General features: G+C 44.5%; 1 protein-coding gene across 1 annotated transcript in view; it reads right to left on the bottom strand.

The window, feature by feature from the left end:
• Window positions 1–9691: 9691 nt before the first annotated feature.
• ENPP6 (ectonucleotide pyrophosphatase/phosphodiesterase 6) overlaps window positions 9692–22864 on the bottom strand; it is a 31868-nt gene continuing 18695 nt past the window's right edge. The window contains exons 4-8 of the mRNA XM_032109584.1: window positions 19968–20109; window positions 18890–19069; window positions 16469–16606; window positions 12339–12462; window positions 9692–11555 (exon numbers count right to left, since the gene is read on the bottom strand). Of these exons, the coding sequence (XP_031965475.1) occupies window positions 11338–11555; window positions 12339–12462; window positions 16469–16606; window positions 18890–19069; window positions 19968–20109 (802 nt within the window). The 3' untranslated portion in view covers window positions 9692–11337. The remainder of the gene's footprint in view (window positions 11556–12338; window positions 12463–16468; window positions 16607–18889; window positions 19070–19967; window positions 20110–22864) is intronic.

Here is a 22864-nt window from a genome sequence, read left to right as displayed (position 1 = left end):
GCAGACAGAAGTAAAAAAATAAAATCCCACAAAACTAAAGCTTTAGAGAATGACTGACAGCTTTGAAAAGCTCTTTCACTGCATTTAAAACATTTGCCTGGAGATGGGTGGACTTTTCTTGATCCAGAAACTACTGAAAGACTATTGCCTTAAAATATTTAGACCTTTGCAGATTTCAGAACTGTTAGTCTTTCCAAAAATTAGTTGCTTGGGATATTGCTGAAGAGGAAGCTGCCTTTTTTAACACTGGATTAGTAGTAGGTCGTCAGGTCCAGTCCATTGAGACCACCAGCATCAGTCTCAAGACAGAGAAGAGCAACTGAGTTAGTCTCACACATCAGGCTAAAAACAGAGACTTCTGGCTTTTTTTTTTTTTTTTTTTTTTTTTGGTAAAAAGAAAAAGAATAATATACTCTCTAGGCTATATTGACAGGTAGCATGTGAATTCTGTGTCTCATGAGTGCTGCCTTGTGCCATGGATAATGCAGTCAGGGGTGCAACTCTGGCATGGGTCTCCATGAAGAGAAGGGTCAGCAGGCAACCAGCTTCTGCCCAGATTTCTTCCAAATTGGGATCTCTGCAACTGAAGGGGAAGAGAAGGGAGGTGGATACTGTTCTCCAGAAGGAAAATGAGATAATTGGAATATCAGGGCTTAAAATCCCAAGAGAGTTCACCAAAATAAAGAGGAAAACTGGAGGACAGAGGAGTGTGAGGATGTACTTCAGCAGGGAAGTCATAGTTGGGACCAGCAGCTGGAGAAGGAAGATCAGTTCAAGAGAGAAGAAAAAAATCTTTGCATCATTGGGAGGCCAGAGGATCCTGAGCTCCCAAAAGCCAGCTGAGATGAGGAACTATGTGTGCCTGCCTTCATGGTTTATACACACTTAAAATAAATAGCAACTGATACTGGAATGTTCTGACGTGTCTGTGGTTGTACTGTAAGCATGTGGTGTCCCTGAGCGATGCCCAGCAGGGGCCAGGAGACAGTGCAGCCACTGAGGGCAGCAGGGGCTGCCTTTGCTGGAGGTGCCCCATTCACAGGCAGAGTGGGGTCCTGGAAAAAGCCCTATGGGAAGGGATGGAAAGAGATCCTGGTAGGGGTCATCTGGCAGTCCTGTCATGCGGACTCCTCCTCTCTGCCACCCAAATGCAATGACCCTCCTCACTCCTGGTTAACTCCTGGTCTGAAGAACAACTTGCCACCCTTCACCCACTAGGTAGGAACTAGGCACATCTTGCAAACCTGGTGAGATATTCCCCTCTGCTCAGGCAGCCCCCTAAAACACAAATTGTAATTGCTTGTCTCAACCCATCAGCCTCCCCCCTCCTCATGTGTGCAGGAGGTTTCTGCTCCTGCAAGTTTTGGTCACTCTCAAGGCACCCACATTTGTCTTAGAATAAAACCTTCTCCCTTTTCCCCCCCATTCTTATCATACATACAATAGATTCCTGTTCATTCCCTTGCAACGGCTGCAGAGTGCCTCCAAGCTTATTTTGTGTCAAAAAAACCATCTCCTCTCTCTAGCAGGAGAAGGTCTGTGATACATCCCAGATGTTTGCACGTGGCAGCAGTAGCCAGACACGACAGATTACAGGAGGGAGATGGATGAGCAGCAAGCAATTTCTTCTCCTCTTGTCCCTTCTTGGAGGTGGGGAAGTTTAGCTGTTTGCTCTGTTTGCCATGCTGGTACATGAAACCTTTTAAACATCACCTGAAGGCTTCTCCATTTTTAGTTGTGACTGTCATGGGGGACTGGAAGGGGGATGCAGAAAAGGTTCAGATCATTCTATAAGATTCAACTTATATTTTCTCTTTATTTATCTACTGCTGGTTCCAAATTAGCCCATTCCCATCCCTTCTAACAGAGGAAAAATGCTGGCAGAGACCATCTCCACCCTGTGGCTGCTGTTAGTGTGCTCACTACAGCCTCAGGCCGTGTTCCTGGCTTTCTCTGATTACATCCTTTCTCCCACCCTTGCAGGATTTTTGGCAAAAAAATCTTGCTTTTTGAGTCTGGGCTTGTTCCTGGCCAGCTGTGGCCCTTGTCCCTGGCCGAGACCGTGGATGATGAGCTTGTTATAAAATAATTTATTCAGTCTTAGGATGCATTTGTCATATGAAAGCTGTTAGGCCAGAGAGGGTCTCCGTGCTGCAATGACTACCTGTGCCCAGGTACAGAGGAACTGTGGATGGTACTTTCTCACAGTGAAGCTGCCCACCTGCCTTATTATTTGTCATTCTGGCTAGGATGGCACTATTAGGGCTGTCACAACCCACACTGGTGACAAACAGCAAGTGGTGGAGGGGATACACAGAAAGAGAGCTCCTTTTACACAGAAAATTTCCTATGCTTCAACACTATGCTGGAAATAGGGCCAACAAAAACAAGATTTTTTTCAAGAGAGAAGTGGCTTAGAAGAGTCTCAGCTTCACAGAGTCAGGCAAGTGGCCGAAAAACTCTTCACTAGAGAGATCTTTTTATTTAGAGGCTGAGACTGGTAAAGACCCTGTCCACTCTGTCCTTTTATCAGCAGTCTCAAATGAAATGCTGTTTTGCTCAGCTTCCTGGAAGGATGCCAAAGCTTAACGTTAAGAGGAGTGCACCTTTCCTATGGACAAGGAGGAAAAAAACAACAAAAAAAGTAATCTATAGTGATCTGTGCTGACAGCTTTTTCCTAGAAATTGTCCACATAATTCACAACAGGAAAGAGATTTTTATCAACAAATTACTTCAGAAGAAGAGACTGATGGGAACAGTCCCTTGGCCTGCACTTTGGTGGAAGGTAAATTCTACAAAATTCTGTCCCAGTGATGCCTCACACACACTGGATATGTGGAGAGAGGCGGGGTAGGAGTAAATGTGTGAGGAACAGCACTGAGAAATTGTGATGACAATCATGGGGACATCCTTTTCCAAATGGGATGAGGAGCTCTGGCTTGTACTGATTCATGGGGTTTTTTTGCATGGCACTATTTATAATTTTGCTCACACTTCCTGAATGGTAGCCCTAATGGAAAATTACAAATTCCTCATAATCTGTCATGTATCTGAATTATTTTCTGGGTTTTCAATGGGAAAACCTACCATTTTCTTGACTGATTTAGAACAGTGAACACTGCAGACAATGAACTGACCAGGAACAATGAAGCACTGTATGTGAAACCTGGCTGGATATTACCTGTTGGATTGGAGCTCATTGAAGCTGATTTGGGAAAATCCACCCTTGAGCTCATCCCTTGCCTTTTCCATCACACGGTACCACAGGCAATTTCAGATGTCCTTTCAGACATCCTCGAATGCAGCTGTCCCCTGGGCACCAGGGGAAGCTGTGTGACACACAGAGCAGCAGCTCCTCTGGTTTTGGGGGTCCTTCAGTGAGGGCTTCATTTGGAGCCTGTCTGTGGCAGCTCTCCAGGGCAATGGGGATGTGTGGCTGTCACCACTTTGCCCATCCCACATGATAAGGCGCTTCACCTGACATGGAGCAACCCCCTGTGGAGAGCAGGTCCTGTTTCTACTGCCTCAGCTCCTACACTATTTATCCTCCATCCTCCTCCTTTGTATTCATTTCCTGAGCTGCCCTAGCTGTCACATCTGCACAGTTACCAGCTGGCTTCCCATTTTTAATTGCCCTCAATGGGCTTCTTCAAGAGCCACACCTGCTTTTGGGGGGGCCTTAATTTGTCACTGTCCAAACTGGAGCAGCAAGCATTTAAAATTCAGCCTCTATGAGTGTGTTGTATTTCTTCAAGTGCGTGATTAATTGCTAGGCCCTGACAGGCTGCATTCAGCTATTTCTGCATAAAACAGTCTGTCTTCTGCTGGAAAGCTCCCCACATTATGGATATTAAATATTGTCTTGTCCGCAGGACTTGGGTTTGTTCATCCCATTTGTTCTTGATGAAAGAGGTTGTATGAAACACAAAGAAAGCTCGGTGCCCTCACAAGTTTATTCTGTTTAGAGGGTGGAAAACAGTTACTTTTCTTTGTCATAAGTGTTCTTGTAAGGAACCATTTGAGATTAAGGCAGGAGGGGATGTTCCACATAACCCCACCCAGCCCCTGCAGCAGTGTAAGTGTAACCTTGTATAATCCAGCTCATAAACTGCTTGAATTCCACCTTAAAAGACATTAAGCTTTTTTTTTCCCCTCTTTCACAGCTGCTGTTTGAAGGCTGCTTTAAAACCTTAGTTTTTAAGCCCAGAACTATTTGCTTGTTATATCTGTGCTTGGAGAATCTCTCCGTGGATGGGCAAGGGGTGCTTTCCCTCTCTCTTACAGAATCTACTCAGTTGGGATGTGGTCAGTGGGCTTACCCCTCTCTCAGCCCTTGGACTCTCATGGAAAATCAATGAGCTGTAAGCTAAAAACCACATTGCTGCCTACTCTGGCAAGCAAGGAGACAAAATCTTGCACCCCAAAGCTCCACCTGTATGGAGTACATGGATAAAGTATCAAGTGGGAGTGCGATTTACAGATGAATGGATGGATGGATGGATGAATGAATCCATTGGGAGGCAAATAAGCCCTTCAAAAAAATTAATGTAAGATTTGTCAGAGCCTCCTTCTGCCCAGGGATCATGTAGAGGGTGTGAGGCACCTCTCAGAAATCAGAAGCAGGCTCCTGCTGAGTCACGTTGTAGGGTCATGTCCTGCGGGGGTAAAACCACCCTCAGTTGGGGATACAGTGAATTCCAGTGCACTGGTTGTTCCAGTGATGTAGGATGAGCAGAACGTTGGACCACTGAAGAAAGGTTAAGACTACTTCTAAGGAACACATGGCCCAGTTATATACACTTATGTGGCCAGGAGCCTTTTCATGGAGGCAGCCCAGTGAGAGCAGCAGGCTGGCTGGGTGTTCAGCAGGGATTGTGGATGATCCCCTGCAAGCCTGACCTGTGTTCCAAAGCCTTTGCAACAGCTTTGCAACAGTGATGCCACCTCGGCCTCCTTTTTTCTGTCTGGCAAGGAAGCAATGACAGTGTCTCCAGCCAATTTTGAGGCTTAATTAATATTCACCAAACAATATATCTGAATGACGAGTTACATTTTAGTGTATTATTAATTTCTTGAGAAAAACAGAAGGGTGTTCAAGAGCTGTCAGTGCCCACTCAGCCACAGAAAATCACTCATGTGGGAAATACCCACACGGTCCCAGCAGAGCATGCTGACATTTTGGGGCTGGCTGCCTGCAACCCCTTGGTGAGGGACAGAGAAAGATCTGCCCCTTGCTCCTGAAGACGGATGCAATCCTGCTATTAAAATGCCTCATTTGCTGCGACCAAGGGAGGATCAGAATCAGCTCCCCGGAGCTCAGCTAAGCCCTGATCTGTGCTAGTGTGGAAAGTGGGCGCTGAATTTCCCCCATCTCAGCCCACTCTTCATATCCCTCCTCACCATTTCTTTGCTACCTGTGACTGTTTTAGTCGGAGTTCTCCTGAGCTGACAAAAGCTCAGAGTTCTCAGTGTGGCACTGCTGGGATATCTGACCCAAGGATTCTGCGTTCAACCTCGAGCCAGGCTGCAAGTGGCCACAAGTAACAGAGAGCTGTGTCACTTCCCCTGCTCCCCTCCTCCTCCTGCTTTTATGTATTTTGTTTCCCACCAGTGGGATCAGGCTTTAATGACAACAGAGGCAGCTCGAGATGCAGCCTCAGTCCTGAGAGTGGGGAGTACATCCAGCTGACAATTGGATCATTTAGGGCCGCGTACACACGAAGGTCTTGCTGAGCCCATTCATCCTCCTGTGGAAACAGGAGCAGGTGGGAGGCTTGCTCAGAGTGCTACATGGAAGCAGCAGGTTTGGGGTGGGGAGGAATCGGCCATAGCGCAAAGGGTGTCAGGGAGAGCTAACGGGGAGGAAGAGGAAAAGTTGCGATGAGAGACACAGAAGGAAGGAAAAGTCCCAATCCTTAGTCTCCTCGCTAAAAGCAAGGATTTTTGTCCCAAATGCGCTGTTTGCGGGCAGGCCGGCAGGGGGCGCGGCCGGGCCGGGCTCCAGGGGCTCCTCCCGCTGGCGCTGAGGGGCTGCGGGCTCGCCGCCTCCACCTTGCGGGCTGGCCGCACGAAAAATGGGCAAGCGAGGGAGAGAAGCAGCGTGTGGGGAAATCTGTGTCTCGTTCTGGGCTCCTCAGTACAAGGGAGACACGGAGCTCCTGGAGCGGGTCCAGCGGAGCGCAACAGGGATGATCAAGGGACCAGAACATCTCTCTTATGATGGAAGGCTGAGGGAGCAGGGCCTGTTCAGCCTTGAGATGACTGAGAGACCTCATGAATGTCAGTAAGTATCCAAAGGGAGGGTGTCAAGAGGATGGAACCATGCTCTTCTTCATCGTGCTGAGCAATAGAACAAGAGGCAACGGGCAGAACCTGATACGCAGGAAGTTCCACCTGAATGTGAGAAAGAGCTTCTTTACTGTGCAGTGTCTGGGCACTGGAACAGATTGTCCAGAGAGGCTGTGGAGTCTCCCTCACTGGAGATATTCAAGAATGAACTGGACACAATCCTATGCCATGTACTGTAGGATGACCCTGCTTGAGCAGGGGACTTGGAACAGATGTCCCGGTGTGGTCCCTGAGCCATTCTGTGATTCTGTAACTTCCATTTCCAGGGCCCATTGGGCCTTTCCCCTGCCCTGCCACTCCCTGTTCCCACCCTGCCCCAGCCTTCCGAGCCAATGGAGCACACTGCACTGTTCCAGGGCTAATGCTGGTGGGTGTGTTCCACCCTGGAGTGTATCTGCAGGCCCCGTGAATGACAGGTCCCTGTCATGCCAGCCAGGGCAGCAGCCTTCGTGCAGTGGGGTGGCTGCAGCAAGGCATTCCCCGCATCTCGGACAGATACCTGACTGGGGTAGGGAGAGACCAGGGCAGGCTGCCTGGCAGCTCATAGTGGTTTCCTGATGAAATTGGGCTGGCAGAGCTGAACTGGTGTAATTGATACAGATTTGGGATAACGTCATACAGTTTTTTAAGTCCATAGCAATTTCTGTGTATTTGAAATGTCAGAATAATCCATACAGTCCGTATAATCCATACAGTCCATCTCTATGAAACTTGAGAATTACTGTGTCCAGTCAACTGTAATTCTGAAATGTTCTTATTTTTGAACCTTCCCTTAACTTAGGTGTGTTTCAATGCTTACACAAAATGTGTTTTTCTGTGTGTGTGAAAGTTGTCTTTTAAAAGCTGTTAAAGACTTCTTATGCTAAAATGTAGGGTTTCAAACCTTCTTCTTCATTAGATGTTTTCTTTAAAAATTCCTGTTGGATTTGCTGTGTCCTGCCCTCTCTGCCACAACCCTACAGGGAAAAGAAGGTGAGGAAATATTACATGGAACTTTTCCAATGCCTTTTAACTTCCCAGTGGACAGAGCTCATTTGGTCTGTGCCTCCCCCTGAGGTGTATGGTTTAACATCTGACAGATGCCACAGCACCAAGCCTGACAGAGTTCAAGAAGCCTTTGGACAATACTCTTGGGCACATGGTATGACTCTTGGGGATGATCCCGTGAAGGGCCAGGAGCTGGACTTGATGATCCTTGTGGGTCCCTTCCAACTCAGAATACTCTGTGGTTCTGTGATATATTGTGATGTATTAGTTAGAAGACATGGAAGATGACTGGCACTGCAAAATCTTCTCATTCACCCCTTATTTGTGAAGTCTCTGTACTTGTGAAGGGTGCAGGCTGGTGTCTGGGCCAATGGGAAAGTGTCTCCACGAGGCTGCAGTCTGTGCAGGCAATGCAGGCTGCATCCTGAGGGATGCTGGAGGCCTCATCTGTTGGGGTCCCTTCCCCCCTGCCATGGAGCCCTGGGAGAGGGGCCCTGGGGGGGAGACACGGGGTTTCCCTGCCCCTGCTCAGCCTCATTCCCCATTGGTTGGTTTGTGTTCCCTGATAACGCCAAGGACCCTTGGGTCCCGTGACTGTGGAGTTCCTGAGCTGAGCCCCGGCCATGCGGCTGGAGAAATAAACATCTCTGAAACATCTACCACGGATCTGTCCATATATACTTCATTTCCCGGGACTCCTGGTTTGAAATATGCTTGTTGCAGTAATCCCCGCTGCGACACTCATCCACTGAGCCTTGGCCAGCCATGCCATTTGCATGGCCACCAAGATCATTGATAAAAAGGCTCAGCTTATTTAGCTGTGAAATTTCCTTTTTTGGCACTGTTATGGGGAGCGGACTGAGACTTATTCCTGTGCAGGCAGTCCCTCGGCACTTTCCTTTTCTGAGGACCCATGTTCATGGAACATGAGGGGAGCATCTCCAGCAGACCTTGGCTTTGCTACTGGTTCAGAGGGAGTCCTGCTGTGAATTAAAGGACTCGTTGGCATATCTGCACTGGTCCTCTTCTATCATCCACTCCCTGCTCTGTGGTCAGTTAATACAAGGAAAAGAAGATAAATTCCACTGAGTAGGCTTGGAGACTTATTTCTATTGAATTAGTCTCTTCCATGGACATTGTTGGTTTGTGGAGCTTAGAGTGGAATAGGGCCCCCTTGTCCTTCAGGCCTGTAGCTTTGGTTTTTGAGGTCTTGTTGACATTTGCACCATCTCCCCCTGGAAAAGGGGGGCTCTGGAAAGCCTGAATCTACTGCACCCTCATACCAGTGACAGTGCTCTTAATTTCTGTGCAAGCAGCTGATGTGATGGTGACACACTGGGCTTAGAGAAGTGGGTCTGGAGAGAGCATCCAGGGCTCACCCCTCTTCTAAGAAGTGCAAAATGTTTTGTCGTGTCTATTGGCTAGTGGGAATTACATGTCCCTGAGTGGATGTTCAAAAGGTTAAACAATGAAATACATCTGGAAAAAAGGACTGCATATACAAGATACATCATCTCGTGTGATGCATTTAATGTCCTTAATTTACATGCTGACAACTTTGCCATTTCTAAACAATGTTATCATTCATCTTTCTGATAATTAATCAGCACAAGCTTCAAACACTGTTTATCACACTTTGATGCAGCAATTAGACAAGAAAGGCAAAGTGTTGAAGGGAAGGTTTTGGGCTGTTTTCTTCTTCAAAAATCTTACAGTATTTACAAAGATGTGTTTTTTCTAACACCATTTTTAGAATTATTCACTCATTCACAATCAGTCATTGTATAAAAACATCATTCAGAAATAGGTTTAAAATACACCCACCTCCATTGCATAGTATACAGAAAAATAGGCGAGAGTTAAGACACTTGATTTTTGAATGAGAACATGAACTGATTCAGAGGTACAACATTTCTGAGGAAGAAAGATGCACTTTTCAAAAAATAATGAGCTGTGGTTCTCCTAAAGCTAGTGAGCTTCTGGAAGGTCTGCCATCAAATTTTCCTTTTACAGACCAAGTATCTTTTACTGTACACACAATGCTTGCCTTAAGGTCAAATAAATCATATTGCAAGTGGATTAACCTTCAGTATTTGCATGTGGACACTGACAAAAATGAGTTACACAAAGTACTCACAAGGATCAGTGTTGGTTTCCTGTGTCATGGCCCATCCGTGGAACAACTCAAGGGACTCAATTTGTTATTTTCAATTTCTGTTTGTATATCTGAGGAGCTGAATATACCCTTATACCTTTAGAAACATTTCTTCTGTAAGAAGACCTTGGGTTCTGCTTGCTGGTAAGATTTAAAATGGCAGGTTGTGGAGGGGTTAGCAGGCACTGGTAGCTTCTATGCTGTTGATTTTCAGACAAAATTTGGTAATTTGGTTATCTTGTATGCTGATCTTTTTTTTTCTTTAAAATTGTGCTCCAGTGATTTCATTGAGCCTGGTCCATTAAAGAGCAACAGGGAACTCTGAACAATAGGTGCTTGTTTTACAGCTACTGCAAATGCTTCGAAAGCTCTAAATTGCCTTTTATACTCAACAGTCTAATAACAAAGACTGATTTTTTCCATTTTTTTCCCAATTGATTTGATGGTTCACTTGAGCTTTAAAAACACATTACATAAATCTTTACAGCTAATACAGAAGTCTTTTGTCAAGTTTAATTTAGTGTTTGGGTTTTTTTTCCCCACAGTGTAATCATTCACCCTTAAATGTACTGTACCATACATACCCGGATCGTGCTTAACTCTGGATCCAGAAGATAGAAAGTCCTAGAGCTTTGTTTTTACGTGGGGAGGGACCTCAATCCTTCCAAAGGCAGTTTGTTGCTGAAAGCTCCTGGTTCAGAGGTATATCAGATAAAGCACTGTGCACACCCGAAGGCACCTCTGGCAACAGCTCTATCCTCTCCTGCTGTTTAATTTAACTTTACTGTTACAACTTTGCTTGTGCTTGATAGCCCATGGTGGAAATGATCACTAGGATTAGCTGGGAGGGTGAGATATCTATCAGTGTAGACCTCTCTCCCTGCTACAGAATAAAGGGAAATGCGCTGGTCACCAGGCAGAGGGATAGAGAGCAACAGCTGGTGGAAGAGCACTAAGTGTTGAAAAACCTTCAGAAGTGCAATTGGGTATAAAACATCGAAAGGTGAGCAGATATTAACTTCACCAGGAAAAGCAGAGAGGGTGTTAAATGCCAGGCTTTTTCATCCCATGTTTTCCTGACCCTTGTGTGTCCAGATGTCTATTCATTTTCCCACTGGCTTTGAAGTGGATGATTTCTGTCACTCTGCCCTTTCCTAGCCCTCCTCACTGCTGTGGTCCATGAAGAAAGCCTGGCCTTGAAAATGGGCAGAGCCAGTACTCATGTTGGTGAAAATGAAGAAGGAAAGGCTGAGAGAAGTAGGATGCTCTCACTGCTCTCCTGCTGACCCACCTCCCTCGGCATTATGGTCACTCAGCAAAGCTCTTGGCCATTTGAAGACTGGGTCAGTATAGACAGGGCTTGGCTGGTGCTGTAAGGAGATGGGGCTCTGCTGCTGATGGAGCTGAAGGGGTGAATCAGGATGAACCCAGCTAAATGCAAAGAGGTCGGTCTCCACTCCTGAGCTTCTCAGTACGGGGAGCCAGGGTGAGCTCCTCAGTGAAAGATGCTGGGGTGGGACATGCTTGATGCTCAGGGATCCCCATGTGCACCCACCAGAAAACTTTATGGATAGCCAGCCAACTCTGCTCTCCTTGCCAGTGCTGTAAATCTAAGTGAGCAACACCATCGTCCCTGGCTGTGTTTGGAGCAGCACAAAACCTGGCTTCATGTTAAAACCATTGTAAATGCAGGATGGGTCAGATTCATGCCTGGTGGAGCACAATGGAGGAGTGGGGGACAGCACTCTATTAATGAAGCTATTATTCAAATGAAGAACTTTAAAAAAACAAACAGAGAAGGATGGAGTTGCTGGTGACACTGACTGACATTGTTCAGGGATCACAGTCAGGAGATCTGCCTGGCGAACAGGGAGAGCAGAGCTAGTGCCGGGACACAGCTGCTGCACGGGGGGAGCGGTGCCAAGGGGGCTGTGTTTCGGAGCATGCACTCCACCCTGGACCAGGAGCCATTGTTGGGCAGTGGCTGTATTCCTGCCAGGCTGCACATGATGTTGTAAACATCCACGGATCTGATGGGAGGCGCTCGGTAGTTGGATCGGAAATCTGCAGACAAAAGAGAGGAGTTGGCATCATGCAACTTGGGGCTCAGCCCTTGGAATGTGGGGTGCTGCAGGGCAAGGGCTCCTTTGCCTTTCCTGGGACTCGCCCACCAGGCTGGGATGTGGCATGCTATACAATTTACAACATAGCTCAGCAAAAACATTTTAAACAATTTTGTTCATTATTTTTACTTCTAGACCAATTTTATTCTAAAAACTAAAAAAAGCCCTGGATTTCTAAGTACAGAAGCTACTGTGTGTGCTTGGTAGATTTAATAGCCTGACATAATTGTGTTGCACATTCTGCTTTCACTCCTGTCTGCAGCTGCAGCCTGGTGCTCTGCCCTGTTTAAAGGGCCTGATGAAATGGAAACCAGGAGTTTTGTGTCTGCCTGTCAGACAGGTGGGTGAGGTATACTGCAACCTTCCCAAAGAAAGTGCCTTGCAGTAGCAAGTCTGAATCCCCTGACAAAAGCAGGACTCATGTGTTTCAAATAGAATTAAAAGTTTAGGCCAAAATTTGGGAAAAGAGAGCAAAGAGATAGTAACTGCACTGGGACATCAGAGAGAGGCTGACTAAATCCCTTCACATCTCTCTGCCCTGTTTCTTCAGCTATGAAATAGATGCAGCACAACAAACCTTCCACAGTGAGGAAATCCTGCCATCTATTTGTAATTTTTGGGTGTCGCAGAGTGCTACATCAGGGTCCTGATGTGCCAGGGGCTGCAGGGGCAAGGACCATGGGGCTGCAGGGGAAGTGGAACACCAGGCATGGTGGCACTGTACCTGGTCCATATGCGAGGAAGAAGCCTCTCATGTCCATGAGCTCGTTGTCATAGCCATGCCAGCCATTCTGCCAGGCCTCCTTCCTCCCTGTCCCATTCTCCCAGTAGGGTAGCTTGTCCCTGCTCTGGGTAGCAACAGCAGAGTGTGGTTAGTGCCTGCCTACTGGGCTGTGCTGGGGCACTGTGGGGTGCCATGCTGTGTCTCCATGTGCTGTACCACCCCATCAGGCCCCCACACTATGCTGTTATCTGCACAGCAGCTCATCCCCAGGAGAGGTGACTCCTGGCTTTGCTGTGTCAGTGAGTAACCACCTCCCAGCTGAAAGGGGAAAAACTCACATAAATTTCTGCCACAAGCACGAAGTACCACAGTCGTATGTCCCTCTCCCCATGCCTGCCAGCAGCACTCCTCTCCCACCCAGTGCCATGCACTTCTGTGGGTTTGCTGGTGTGTTGTTCTGCCCCACATGCCATTGACACCTTAGAAAAATAAGTAATTTTTGCTCCATTTGACTAGTCAGCCTAACAATACAAATATCACCCCTACTAGGTATTTTCTAATTATTATTTCTTCTCCCTACTTGTTTTGAAATTAAAGCACGAGGTTTGCTCCAAGGAACACTGGCTCTGACCTAAGACAGTCCCACTCTCTGTGGCCTAGACTCTGTTTTATTTCCTTACTCAGTGGATCTACACTTCATTAATTTGTCATTATAAATCTTATTCTTCCTTGCCCATATTGCCCTTAAGATGTTCTTTTAAATTCCTTCCTCACTTTCTCCTGCTTTGCATTAACAGCTCTTACCTACAACAGTGCCATATCTGTCAGATCAGCAGTCCCTAGGGGTTGATCAAAATGCTGGACCAATTTGTCCATGAGTTTCTTCTGTCCCATGCTCCTTAGGGATAGCAGCAGATGTGGCACTCCAGATAACCCCAAAACTATTGCAGGAATTTCACTTAAACAAAGAACATCAACTGGCAGTTCATCAGACCCCAACAATAATTTCTCTGATAATTACAGAGAAGGAGCTGCACAGTTCTCTAGAGTGTCCAGGTCTGGCCTTCACACTTGGGCACAGAAGCACAGAAGATGCCCCAAAGGAGTTTTCCACATTCCCACCTTGGGCAAGTGGTGCAGCAACTCCTGCAGATGGTGAAGCAGATTAACTGAAGATCCCTTTCCTTTTAGAAACATTTATTTAATCTGATTTTTGTCTTCTTCCGTAAGGAAGAAAATTGACTGCACTGAGGACAGCAGTAGTGATGACTAAGAGGTGTAGCTCTTCCAACTCTTTTCCAGGGGAAGTCCCTGTTTCTTCATATGTAATACTCAGCAGATGTACCAGATAATTCCAGAATACTACAGAATGGTTCAGATTGAAAAGATCACAGTGGATCATCTGGTCCAACCTCCCTTCTCAAGCAGGGCTGTCCTAGATCATATTGCACAGGATTGCATCCAGACAGGTCTTGAACATCTCCAGTGAGAGCGACTCCACAGCTTCTCTGGGTAGTTCCAGATTAAATTAAACTATTTTAGCTGACAAATTTCTTTTCCTGTCCCATCTATTTCCCTGACAGTGCTCAGAGCAAGCCAAGGAGAAAACAGACTCCTTCTCCTCTTCCTCCTTATGCTGTAGTTCCTGCGATTCCTGGGGACTGAGCGTGCTGCTCACCATCAGGCAACCTGCACAGCATTTACCAGCCTCAACTTCAGACAAGTGAAGTCACATTAAATTTGTGGTGGTTCTTCAGCAGCATCATGACATTGCCATACCTACACCCCTCCATGGTCCTGTCAGATGTCCTGGACACAGTTGCTTCTCCAGAAATATCAAATGCAGGAAGAGGTAGTGTGCTTTCCATAATCACCCAGAAACCAGGAGACACCTACTCCCAACAGAATGTGCAGTCAAATGCACAGTCATTTCCATAATTTCTGGTGCCAGCTGGGTCAGAAAACATATTACTAACTTTAATAACTGCAGTTGAAGTGACAGCTCATGAAATGGAGCCACTAACAGCAGTAGCTTGAGGGACAGGACTGTGCAAGCATCCCAGCACTGCCCTTCTGGGGAGCATCAGGCTCTGCCTTACAGCAAACCCCACAAACTCCTGGGGCTTCTTTAGAGCCAGGGAGTTGGCACCATGCTGATGTGCCTGCTTGACAAGTCCAAATGGGATGGAGGACTTGGACAAGATGTAATTTTTCATACTCAGACTAAGCCTGGGCTAGCAGTCCTTCTCCAAGATGAAACAGGCGTATCTGGGACTGCGGACAATGGACTTTTCCCTGCATGTGCATGTTTAGAAAATGTACTGCAATTGATCTCTAAACATTGGGAAAGTAAATGGGGATGTGTACAGAGTGAGCATGCAGCCATGAGAGCTAATACCATTGCTGCACGCAGGAGAGCAGTTGGGGGATCTTCTGCTTGAAGGATGGGGACCACTCACTCAATGTGAAGGGAACAAGGTAACATGAGCAGATCAGCTTTGATAAAGAGTGAAATCCCTCCTCATCCTGCTTTAACCAAAATGTAGGTGGGCTTTAGTTCCTATGTTCCTTGATGAGGAAAACAACTTTTCAGATACACCCCTTTTGTCTCTTTCAAAAACCACCACCAGCAACAAAATCCCCTTTTTCAAACAGCTTTTAGCTATCCACTAGCAAACAGAGAATTAAAAAACCCTGGGAGCATGACAGGGAAGAGCTGCACATCCTCTCTTCAGTGGTTTGGGCAGGAAGTATAATAGAAGGCTCAATTATTTCTTTAAAAATATGACAGGAAACTTTCATTTTCATATCCCATTCACAGATAATGAAAATGTACCAAAGAGAAGGAAAATCTGACAGCATTAATGAGAGGACATTCTTGAAAATCAGAAACAATGGGAAGGAATGGGCAGAGAGACAGAAATAATTATCATAGCAGCAGTGTTTGCTGCACTGTTATTAAGGTTTGTCAGAGTTTCAATGATTTTTTTAAGTGCTTTCTTATTTTCTACAGAATATGTAAAAACGTTCTGTTTTGAACTTTCGTACAAAAGAGTTTAGTTGTTATTTTTAAAAATAATTTTGGAAAAGATGTTTCAGATTCCTACTTTACCTGTCTAAATTTTAACTCGGCTTTTTAAACTTTTTTTTTCAAAATCAGAAGTGTGGTACTCACCCATCTGTACTCAAAAACCATCAGGTTTTTTTAGAGGTGCATTTTTATTCAGCTGTAGAAGCTACTATGCTAAATTCAGGTTGGCTAGTGAGAAATGTGGTAGTGTGGACTGTCCTGAGCAAAGCTTGGTGAGCAGTAGCTCTGAAGGTCATGAAAGAAGATGCTTGGCTGAGTTACAATAACCTGCAAGGCAATGATGTGCACTGGCTATGCTGGGACATGAAAGAAACCCAGGACTCCTTGGTTCTGTTGCCAACTTACTGACCTCATGTACGGCCTTGGGCAAAGCACTTAATACCACTCCTCAGTTTACCTCCTTAGAAGATATGCAGTTGCCTCACCCTCTGAGATGTGCTGAGCTGCACTTAGTATCTGCAATGTGGAGGTGCCTGGTAGTGACACAAGCAAAAATAACACAACAATTTATAGTAAAAAAATAAGTTAGTATGAAAAATCTCTTCATGCGTGGGTTCTCTGCTTAACAAGTTCCCAGATTTTCAGTGTGTTCACTGGGCATCTCTGAGGAATAAACCCCCAGTCTGACCCTTTTGAGACTGGAGTGCTTGGGAGAAATGGGGCGCTTTTAGGACAGTCTGGCAGGTGGAAAGCCAGGCAGAAGGAAAAGTTGCCACAAGGTACTGCTGAATGGAGGGATAATAAAGACTCTTTCTGTGCCTGAAATGAAGGTAGATGGCAGGGGGAAGAAGAGTAAGGCAACAAAACTGGAATATGAAACACGAGAACTACCCCTGCTTTATGACAACAAAGAAAAAAGGGTCATCCTGACTATTTAACTGTCGGCCTTTAGGAAAGCTGCAATTTCTTTAAGTTCTTTTAAGTACACAGCAAAAATTGACGTTAGTTTTGTAGTTAGCCCATTGACTTTAACTCAATGATCAGCAATATATTGCACCTTTTCACACTCCTGTGTAAGTATTTTGCTTCTATACTTTACCTCTACTATGAACCATCCTTCTTCAGCCACGAGAGTTAGGGGAGACACAAATTTTCCTTTTTTGTAGAAAAACCTGTTTGGAATATCCTGTATGTTATAAACATCCATGTGTTCCACAGCTTTCAATTTTTGATATATCTGCAAAGCAAAAAAATGTTAGGACACCATATGGCTGTAAAGATGATAAATACACCCATGGGTATATGGAAACATCTGAATTTGAAAAATGGCTAATCCCCTGTAATAGCTAATCATTCAAACCAGGACTTTGCCTGTCCAAAGATCGTGGCTGAACAAAACCTGCTCATGTGGTTTAGGAGATTCTGAAAACTCAGATCATAAACACGTAGGAATGCGTGAATTCATGTATTATGTGTATTTGTAATACACACATTCACAAATGTATACATGTGAGTATACCAGCCTACAGAAACAGACCAGGAGAAACGACACCTTCACAGGAAGCAGTAAGTGAAGTGGTGAGAGACACTCAAAGGCACCATGTGGACCGTGTACAGGTGTGAAAAAATGTTATTATTGTCTTTAGCCTCTGCCACTCATTCCCTCTTTGTGCTCTTGAATGGAGAATTATTGTCACCTCCCCTGTGTTTCTTGCACGTACCCAGTCAATCACCATCAAGGAATTGATAGTGCTCAGTTATCTGCTTCGTTAGTTATCTGATGTGAGATTAATTAGCCTAAGCCTGCAGCTTTGAGTCTGCACAATGCCATGCAAGTCGTTTATTAATATTAATCATACTGTCTGGAATATCACACAAATGTCATTAAACCCCAAATTATTCAGAAAATATATTTCAAATGCCTGAAAAATATGTTCATATGCCATAAAGAAGGCAGCTATTGGAGTCCCCAGACCCTATATTGTTCTTTCACCAGTTAAATATAAATAATCTTCAGGAATAAATAGCTCAATTCTTCAAAGAGTGATAGGTTCTTCACCAGCCTTTCAGCTAAGTTGCCCTTGTGTGTATATGTGTGCCAGATATGTGCACTGATGTGCAGTGACCATAAGGACAGCACCAGGGTGTGATGGCACAGTTCCTCCCACCGTGACTGGAGCTAGAGAGTGGTAACCAGTAGTTCTGGTGCTTTGAAATGGGGTAATTCTTAGAGGTGATAACCATTACGTTTTAATACACTCCAACTCATAAACATAGCTCTTTAAAATTAATTAGAAATAGAGAATCTAGCTATTGGGAAACTGAAACTCAACTTCATTTTGCTTAAAAAGCTAGCCCTCCAGCAAGAAATCCTAAAAAGAAATGAAGGAAAGAAACAAAACCATAGTGTAAGGCATTGTACTTTATTCTCCTTAGGAATATTAGGCTGTTTAATGAGAGAGAAGCATGTGCTGAAGAGCTTTGTCGGATGAAACCCCATGACAGTGTGAAGTTGCAACTTGCCCTTATTTGAAGGTCTGGCCTACAAAAACAGGGAGCTCTGAGTTAAGCATATCAGTGCTGTGATCCCCTGTGATGCACTTGCAAGTGAATTGCTCGTGCATGCCTCTAAGACAATTTTCAGTTCTGGCACTAATTTGAAATGTTCACAATATCACAGATACACAGTTCCTAAAGAGACTGTTTGGGTGCAAAATCAGCAAATAATCTCTTTAAAAAAATTGCACGGGCTACAATATAATGTAACTGGATAAAATATAATGTAGAAACCAAAATGATTTGCCTGGGGAATTGCTTGCCCATTTTGTACATCCACTCATCTATATTCTGAGGAGAGCAATAATGACTTCTCATGCACTGGTTGCTGGTTAGACTGTAGTGTAGTAGTCTATTAGTCAGAGATACTAAATTTTCATTCTTTTCAAGTGATTTTCAAATTTTTCTCTATTGTTTTAATTTATCCCTCAAAATCCTGCAGTTCTAGCATTGAGCTTTTATGGTTGACTCAATCCAACATGCTTAATCAAAAATTCCACAAAGGAAAATATTGTAAAAAAATACATTTTGCAATTCTGGTCTAATGGAGTTGATTCGTCTGTGGGAGTTTACTGGAATATAAATACTGAACCTGCTCCGGATCATTTGAAAATCCCAGCTAGAGTGTCAACAGATTGACTAATACAGATAAAATCCTAAAAGTGCATTTTGAGCTAAAATCTTTCAGCTATTTATCAGAAGTTAATAGTGGTGGGGCTTAAAAGCATGTGTCCTTGCCATATAACAGTGAAAGTTCATGCTTTTTGATTTGCCTGGTGTGATTTTCCTTTGGAAACCAGCATCACAAGGGTGTCACAGGATCCAAGTCTGACTCCTGATAAGAGCTGATTTTTTGAACACATCTCTGAGAGCAGTATTTGGATATTATGAGAAAACAAAAGACACAATTGGCATAAAAACTGAGAAAACACAAACCTAAGAGGTACAACTAGGCTGTACTCACCTCTGCATGCTTCTCTGGAGCTGGCCAGAGGCTCACAACAGGACCTCGGTCCTTCATTTGTATGGTGTCACTCATATTGATGTAGTTTTTCAGCTCAATCACTTTATCTGCCCAAGAGATGTCTGTCATCCCATGATCAGAGAAGAGGAGGACGTTGATATCATTCTGAAGGCCTTTGCTCTGTGAAGCAAGTGGATGACAACTTTTAGGACCAGGTAAGAGCTTTGCACTGTGTGTGCTGGCTGGAAAATTGAAATCACTGTTTGACCTCCACTGATTCTGTGGAAGTTGGTCAGAAGGATCACGTCCACAAATGGCCTGCAATGTGCTTTGCCACCACCCATAATGGTGGACACCCACTTTTACTTGCTGCTCTGAGAGGTTGGCACCAGAGTTTTTCCAAAATAAGTCCATTCAGCAATTTTGCCGTGATACCACTTGCGGAAGAGGTGTTTCTCTCTTTCCCTCCCAAACACAAGCACTTAGCATGAGAGCTTTTAATATTTAGTGAAATTGAAGATACATATTCCTCTCTTCACTGAAACACATAAAAAACTCCAATATGCATTTATCATTGTCAGAAATATTCATAGAATTTCCATTTACCCAAAATATTTTCTCACTGCAAAATCATTTAGATAATGTTCTTTTTTAAAACCAAGTTTAAAGTACAGAGTCCTGAATACTGTCATAAAACCTACTATAAAAGTTAATTGTCTGATTCCACAAACCTTAGGAAACACAGTTTTGATTCCTTCGCCTACAATAAAGTTCAGTTGGCAACACAAGTCATAAACAGAGCAACACATATATTGGTTTGTGGCTTCCTGGGGCTACTGTAGGTCTGTAGGCTATCCTACTACCAGGAGGGTTATAATGCCATCAATGAAAATAATAGTCAGGGTAATGGTGCCTTGAACTCCACATGATCTCAGTAGTCTGTTTCTCAGGAAATAAAAGTTTACAGCCACTGCATTCAGTTACAGGTGTTAAACAGGCTCTTGGCAGTGCCAAAAAGACCAGTTTTAAAAGCCTTTTACAAAGGTACCCAGGAGCTGGGTTTTTGGGTGCCACTCACCTTGATGAGTGAGATCATATTGCTCAAGGCTTTGTCCACTTCCCTCAAAGCATTCTTCCGCTGCTGGGACAAAGGGCCATAGTGGTGGCCTTCCACATCAATGCGCTCGTAGTACACTGCGGCCATCTCAGCGCTGTTGTTGCTGGGCGTGGGAGAGAGGGCAAGGAGTGAAAGGCTGACACGTATGGAGATCTCCTGGCTGCTGTCATTGTTATCTTCACCAGCATGTAGAGCCACAAACCTCCGTTTTCTACTGCCAGCCTGTGCTGTCCTACCACTTATTGCACTGCTGGGCTCATTATTCACACCCAGCGTCTCCTGAGTTTGCCTGAGACTCCCATCACAGGCAGTAGGTGGAAACTGCCACGTGCAAGCATAGGCTGGCCTGGCAGTCTGTTACTAACCTCTTTGAATTAGGAAGACAGCTTCCCCTTTAATAACAAAGAAATTCTGATTTCTCTGCTGAATGCCCCTGTTAAAAGGATTATGGGAATTACCAGTTAAATGTGCTTTAATTAAATTTTGGCACTTCTGGCTTTCTCCTGTGTGAGGTCTTCCAAACCACAGAGGTCAACTCAGGATGTGCTCTTCCTTACAAAATACCACGCAGTATAAACTGGGATGAGATTAAGGGGGTTTTATTCAGGAATATGAGCAAGGGAAACTAAGGTAATCTCCGAATTGCACAAGTTTAGCTGATCACACTTTTCTGCACTGATTGCTCTCAGCCTAATTAGTGGGGATAGTGCACACATCAGCGCTTAATTTCATTTTCATGACCACTTTACTGTTCACTGTAAATCTCCCTGAGGGAAGTTGTGTGGATAAAATCACAAACCTATGCTTATGAAGTTCAGACCCAGTCTTTTTGTGCTGTACTTAATATATGGCAGAGCATGCCATACATATTACATGTGCTCATCCATATCAAGATCCCTACAAAAAGACTTGTTATGTCCTGACAGGTCCAGCGTCTCTGATTAAAGACACCTGGGTAGTCTGGTGTAATGAGTGGGACAGAAGAGGCAAAATCAGGGGTGAGGGACTGAGTGAATGGATTAGAGTCTGTCATTTGCATTTCTCAGTTTGCAGAAGGCCTCAGAGAAGCAGTCCTGTGAGAAGCTGAAGGTATCTGCTGCGGTGGGAATTTCTCCACTGCTGGCCCTGCAGAACAGTGTTGTTCCTCCCTCTTCAAGATTTTAAAATAATTTAAATGAAGCAGCCCTCCCCTCTCCCCAGCTTCATTTTAAGTGTTACTTTCCATCTGTATTAGGCAAAAATTATTTTGTAAAATTTAACCCTGTAATTTCTCTATTGCATACACAGTCATTGAACCTACTGAAATAGTTCTCTTCTGCTGCAGTGCCTGTATTATGAGCTACTTTAACTAATTTATGTAAGTAAATGATCAATTCGATCAAGATAGAAGCTAAGAAAGAGATTTATTGTATAAAACAAGCAATCTCATTTAGGCCATGGTGAGATTTCTCAGTGAGGGCTCAGTGCTTTAAGGAAGAATATTTAATAACTTCAATGGGACAAGCTCCAGTAATGCAGCATGCTTAGGAGTTTGCAGGATTTGGTACAGCACATCTGGAGTTTGACTTTGTTTCCATTTTTGCCTGTTTTTCTATGGAAAAAAAAAGGGTTTTCTAAGAAAACCCTTATCCTGGCTTGCATGGGAGAAGTATTCTGTCTTTCTGTGTGTTAGTCCTGTCTTCTTCCATCACCAGTAACTTTCCAAATAAATGACTAAGAAAAGATTTCTGAAGAAAGTTGGACAGCATTGATGGCAATACCAAAAAGTGTTTTATATTCTACCAGCACACTTTGCAAGCACGATGCAGACTTCATGACACCTGTCCAGGAAAATAGGTAGATTACAACAGCCCTCAAGTTACAGTTGTGGAAAAGATACAAGGGAGGTTTTAGTTTCACTTGCCAAAAACAGATGCTTGACTTTATTTTGAATATTCTTGGTCTAAATAGTGGTCTTGAAGCACCTGTTTGAAGAGACTGGAGAATATTCCTGAAGGATGATTTCCTTTTCCAAGGGAAGCTCAGTGGCTCCCTGATGAGTTAGGTACTTCTGTCCTTGCGCTGATGAAACTTTCTACTTCAGTGAAGTTCAGATGGGTCCGGGCGTTCCTTGCTCAGACCCTAGGCCACCATGCCACAATAAAGGGCTCTGTCTCTCTACCCTGGAGTCCCTGCAAGGTTTGCTAATGGTGGATGCCTAAGTGCAGTCCTTTAACTACTAATACCTGCCATTAGGGCAAGTGAGCAAGGCACTACTCCAGGCAACAGACTGCTCTTGCCACAGGCTGTTTTCCCACATGTAGCTAAGGACAGTCTCAGCCTAATGGGCTTTTCCAATTACCTGGGATGTGGAAAGGAAACACACTGCATTTGCCAGCCTTTGAACAGCTTCAAAAGTCAAAAGCACTTCCAAAAGATATAGATGACAAGCTCAAGACTCTTCCACTCAGAGATGCTAAATCCTGCTAAATGAATATGCCTACAGTAAAAGCATTTCAGAGGTGTTACTTCTTATGGGCTGGCCCAGCAGCATGGAACTTTTTCTTCTAAATCTTAAAGAAATAAACAAAGAGGATGACTGAGAGAAAGAATAAGGAAAACCTACCAGATTTTTGAACTGTTCATTCTCTACCCTCCCTTCCTACTTCAAGTCCCTGCAATATTTACACCCAAACCTGATTGTTAATTTTATCTAAAATCATTCCTTTTTCCTCTTTCCTGCCTTGTTGGAGACAGGACATTTTAGTTTAAAGAAAAAGAACTCAGGAAGAAATTCACCAGGGTTGGTGTGTAAACAGACACCAGAGACAGGACCTCCTGCAGCACTGGGATGATCTGTAGGATTTGGGCACTTCAGA

This window comes from Corvus moneduloides, chromosome 5 (assembly GCF_009650955.1).
Source record: "Corvus moneduloides isolate bCorMon1 chromosome 5, bCorMon1.pri, whole genome shotgun sequence".
In the NCBI taxonomy this organism is placed as follows: Eukaryota; Metazoa; Chordata; class Aves; order Passeriformes; family Corvidae; genus Corvus; species Corvus moneduloides.
This window is presented reverse-complemented; position numbering and strand designations above follow the sequence as displayed.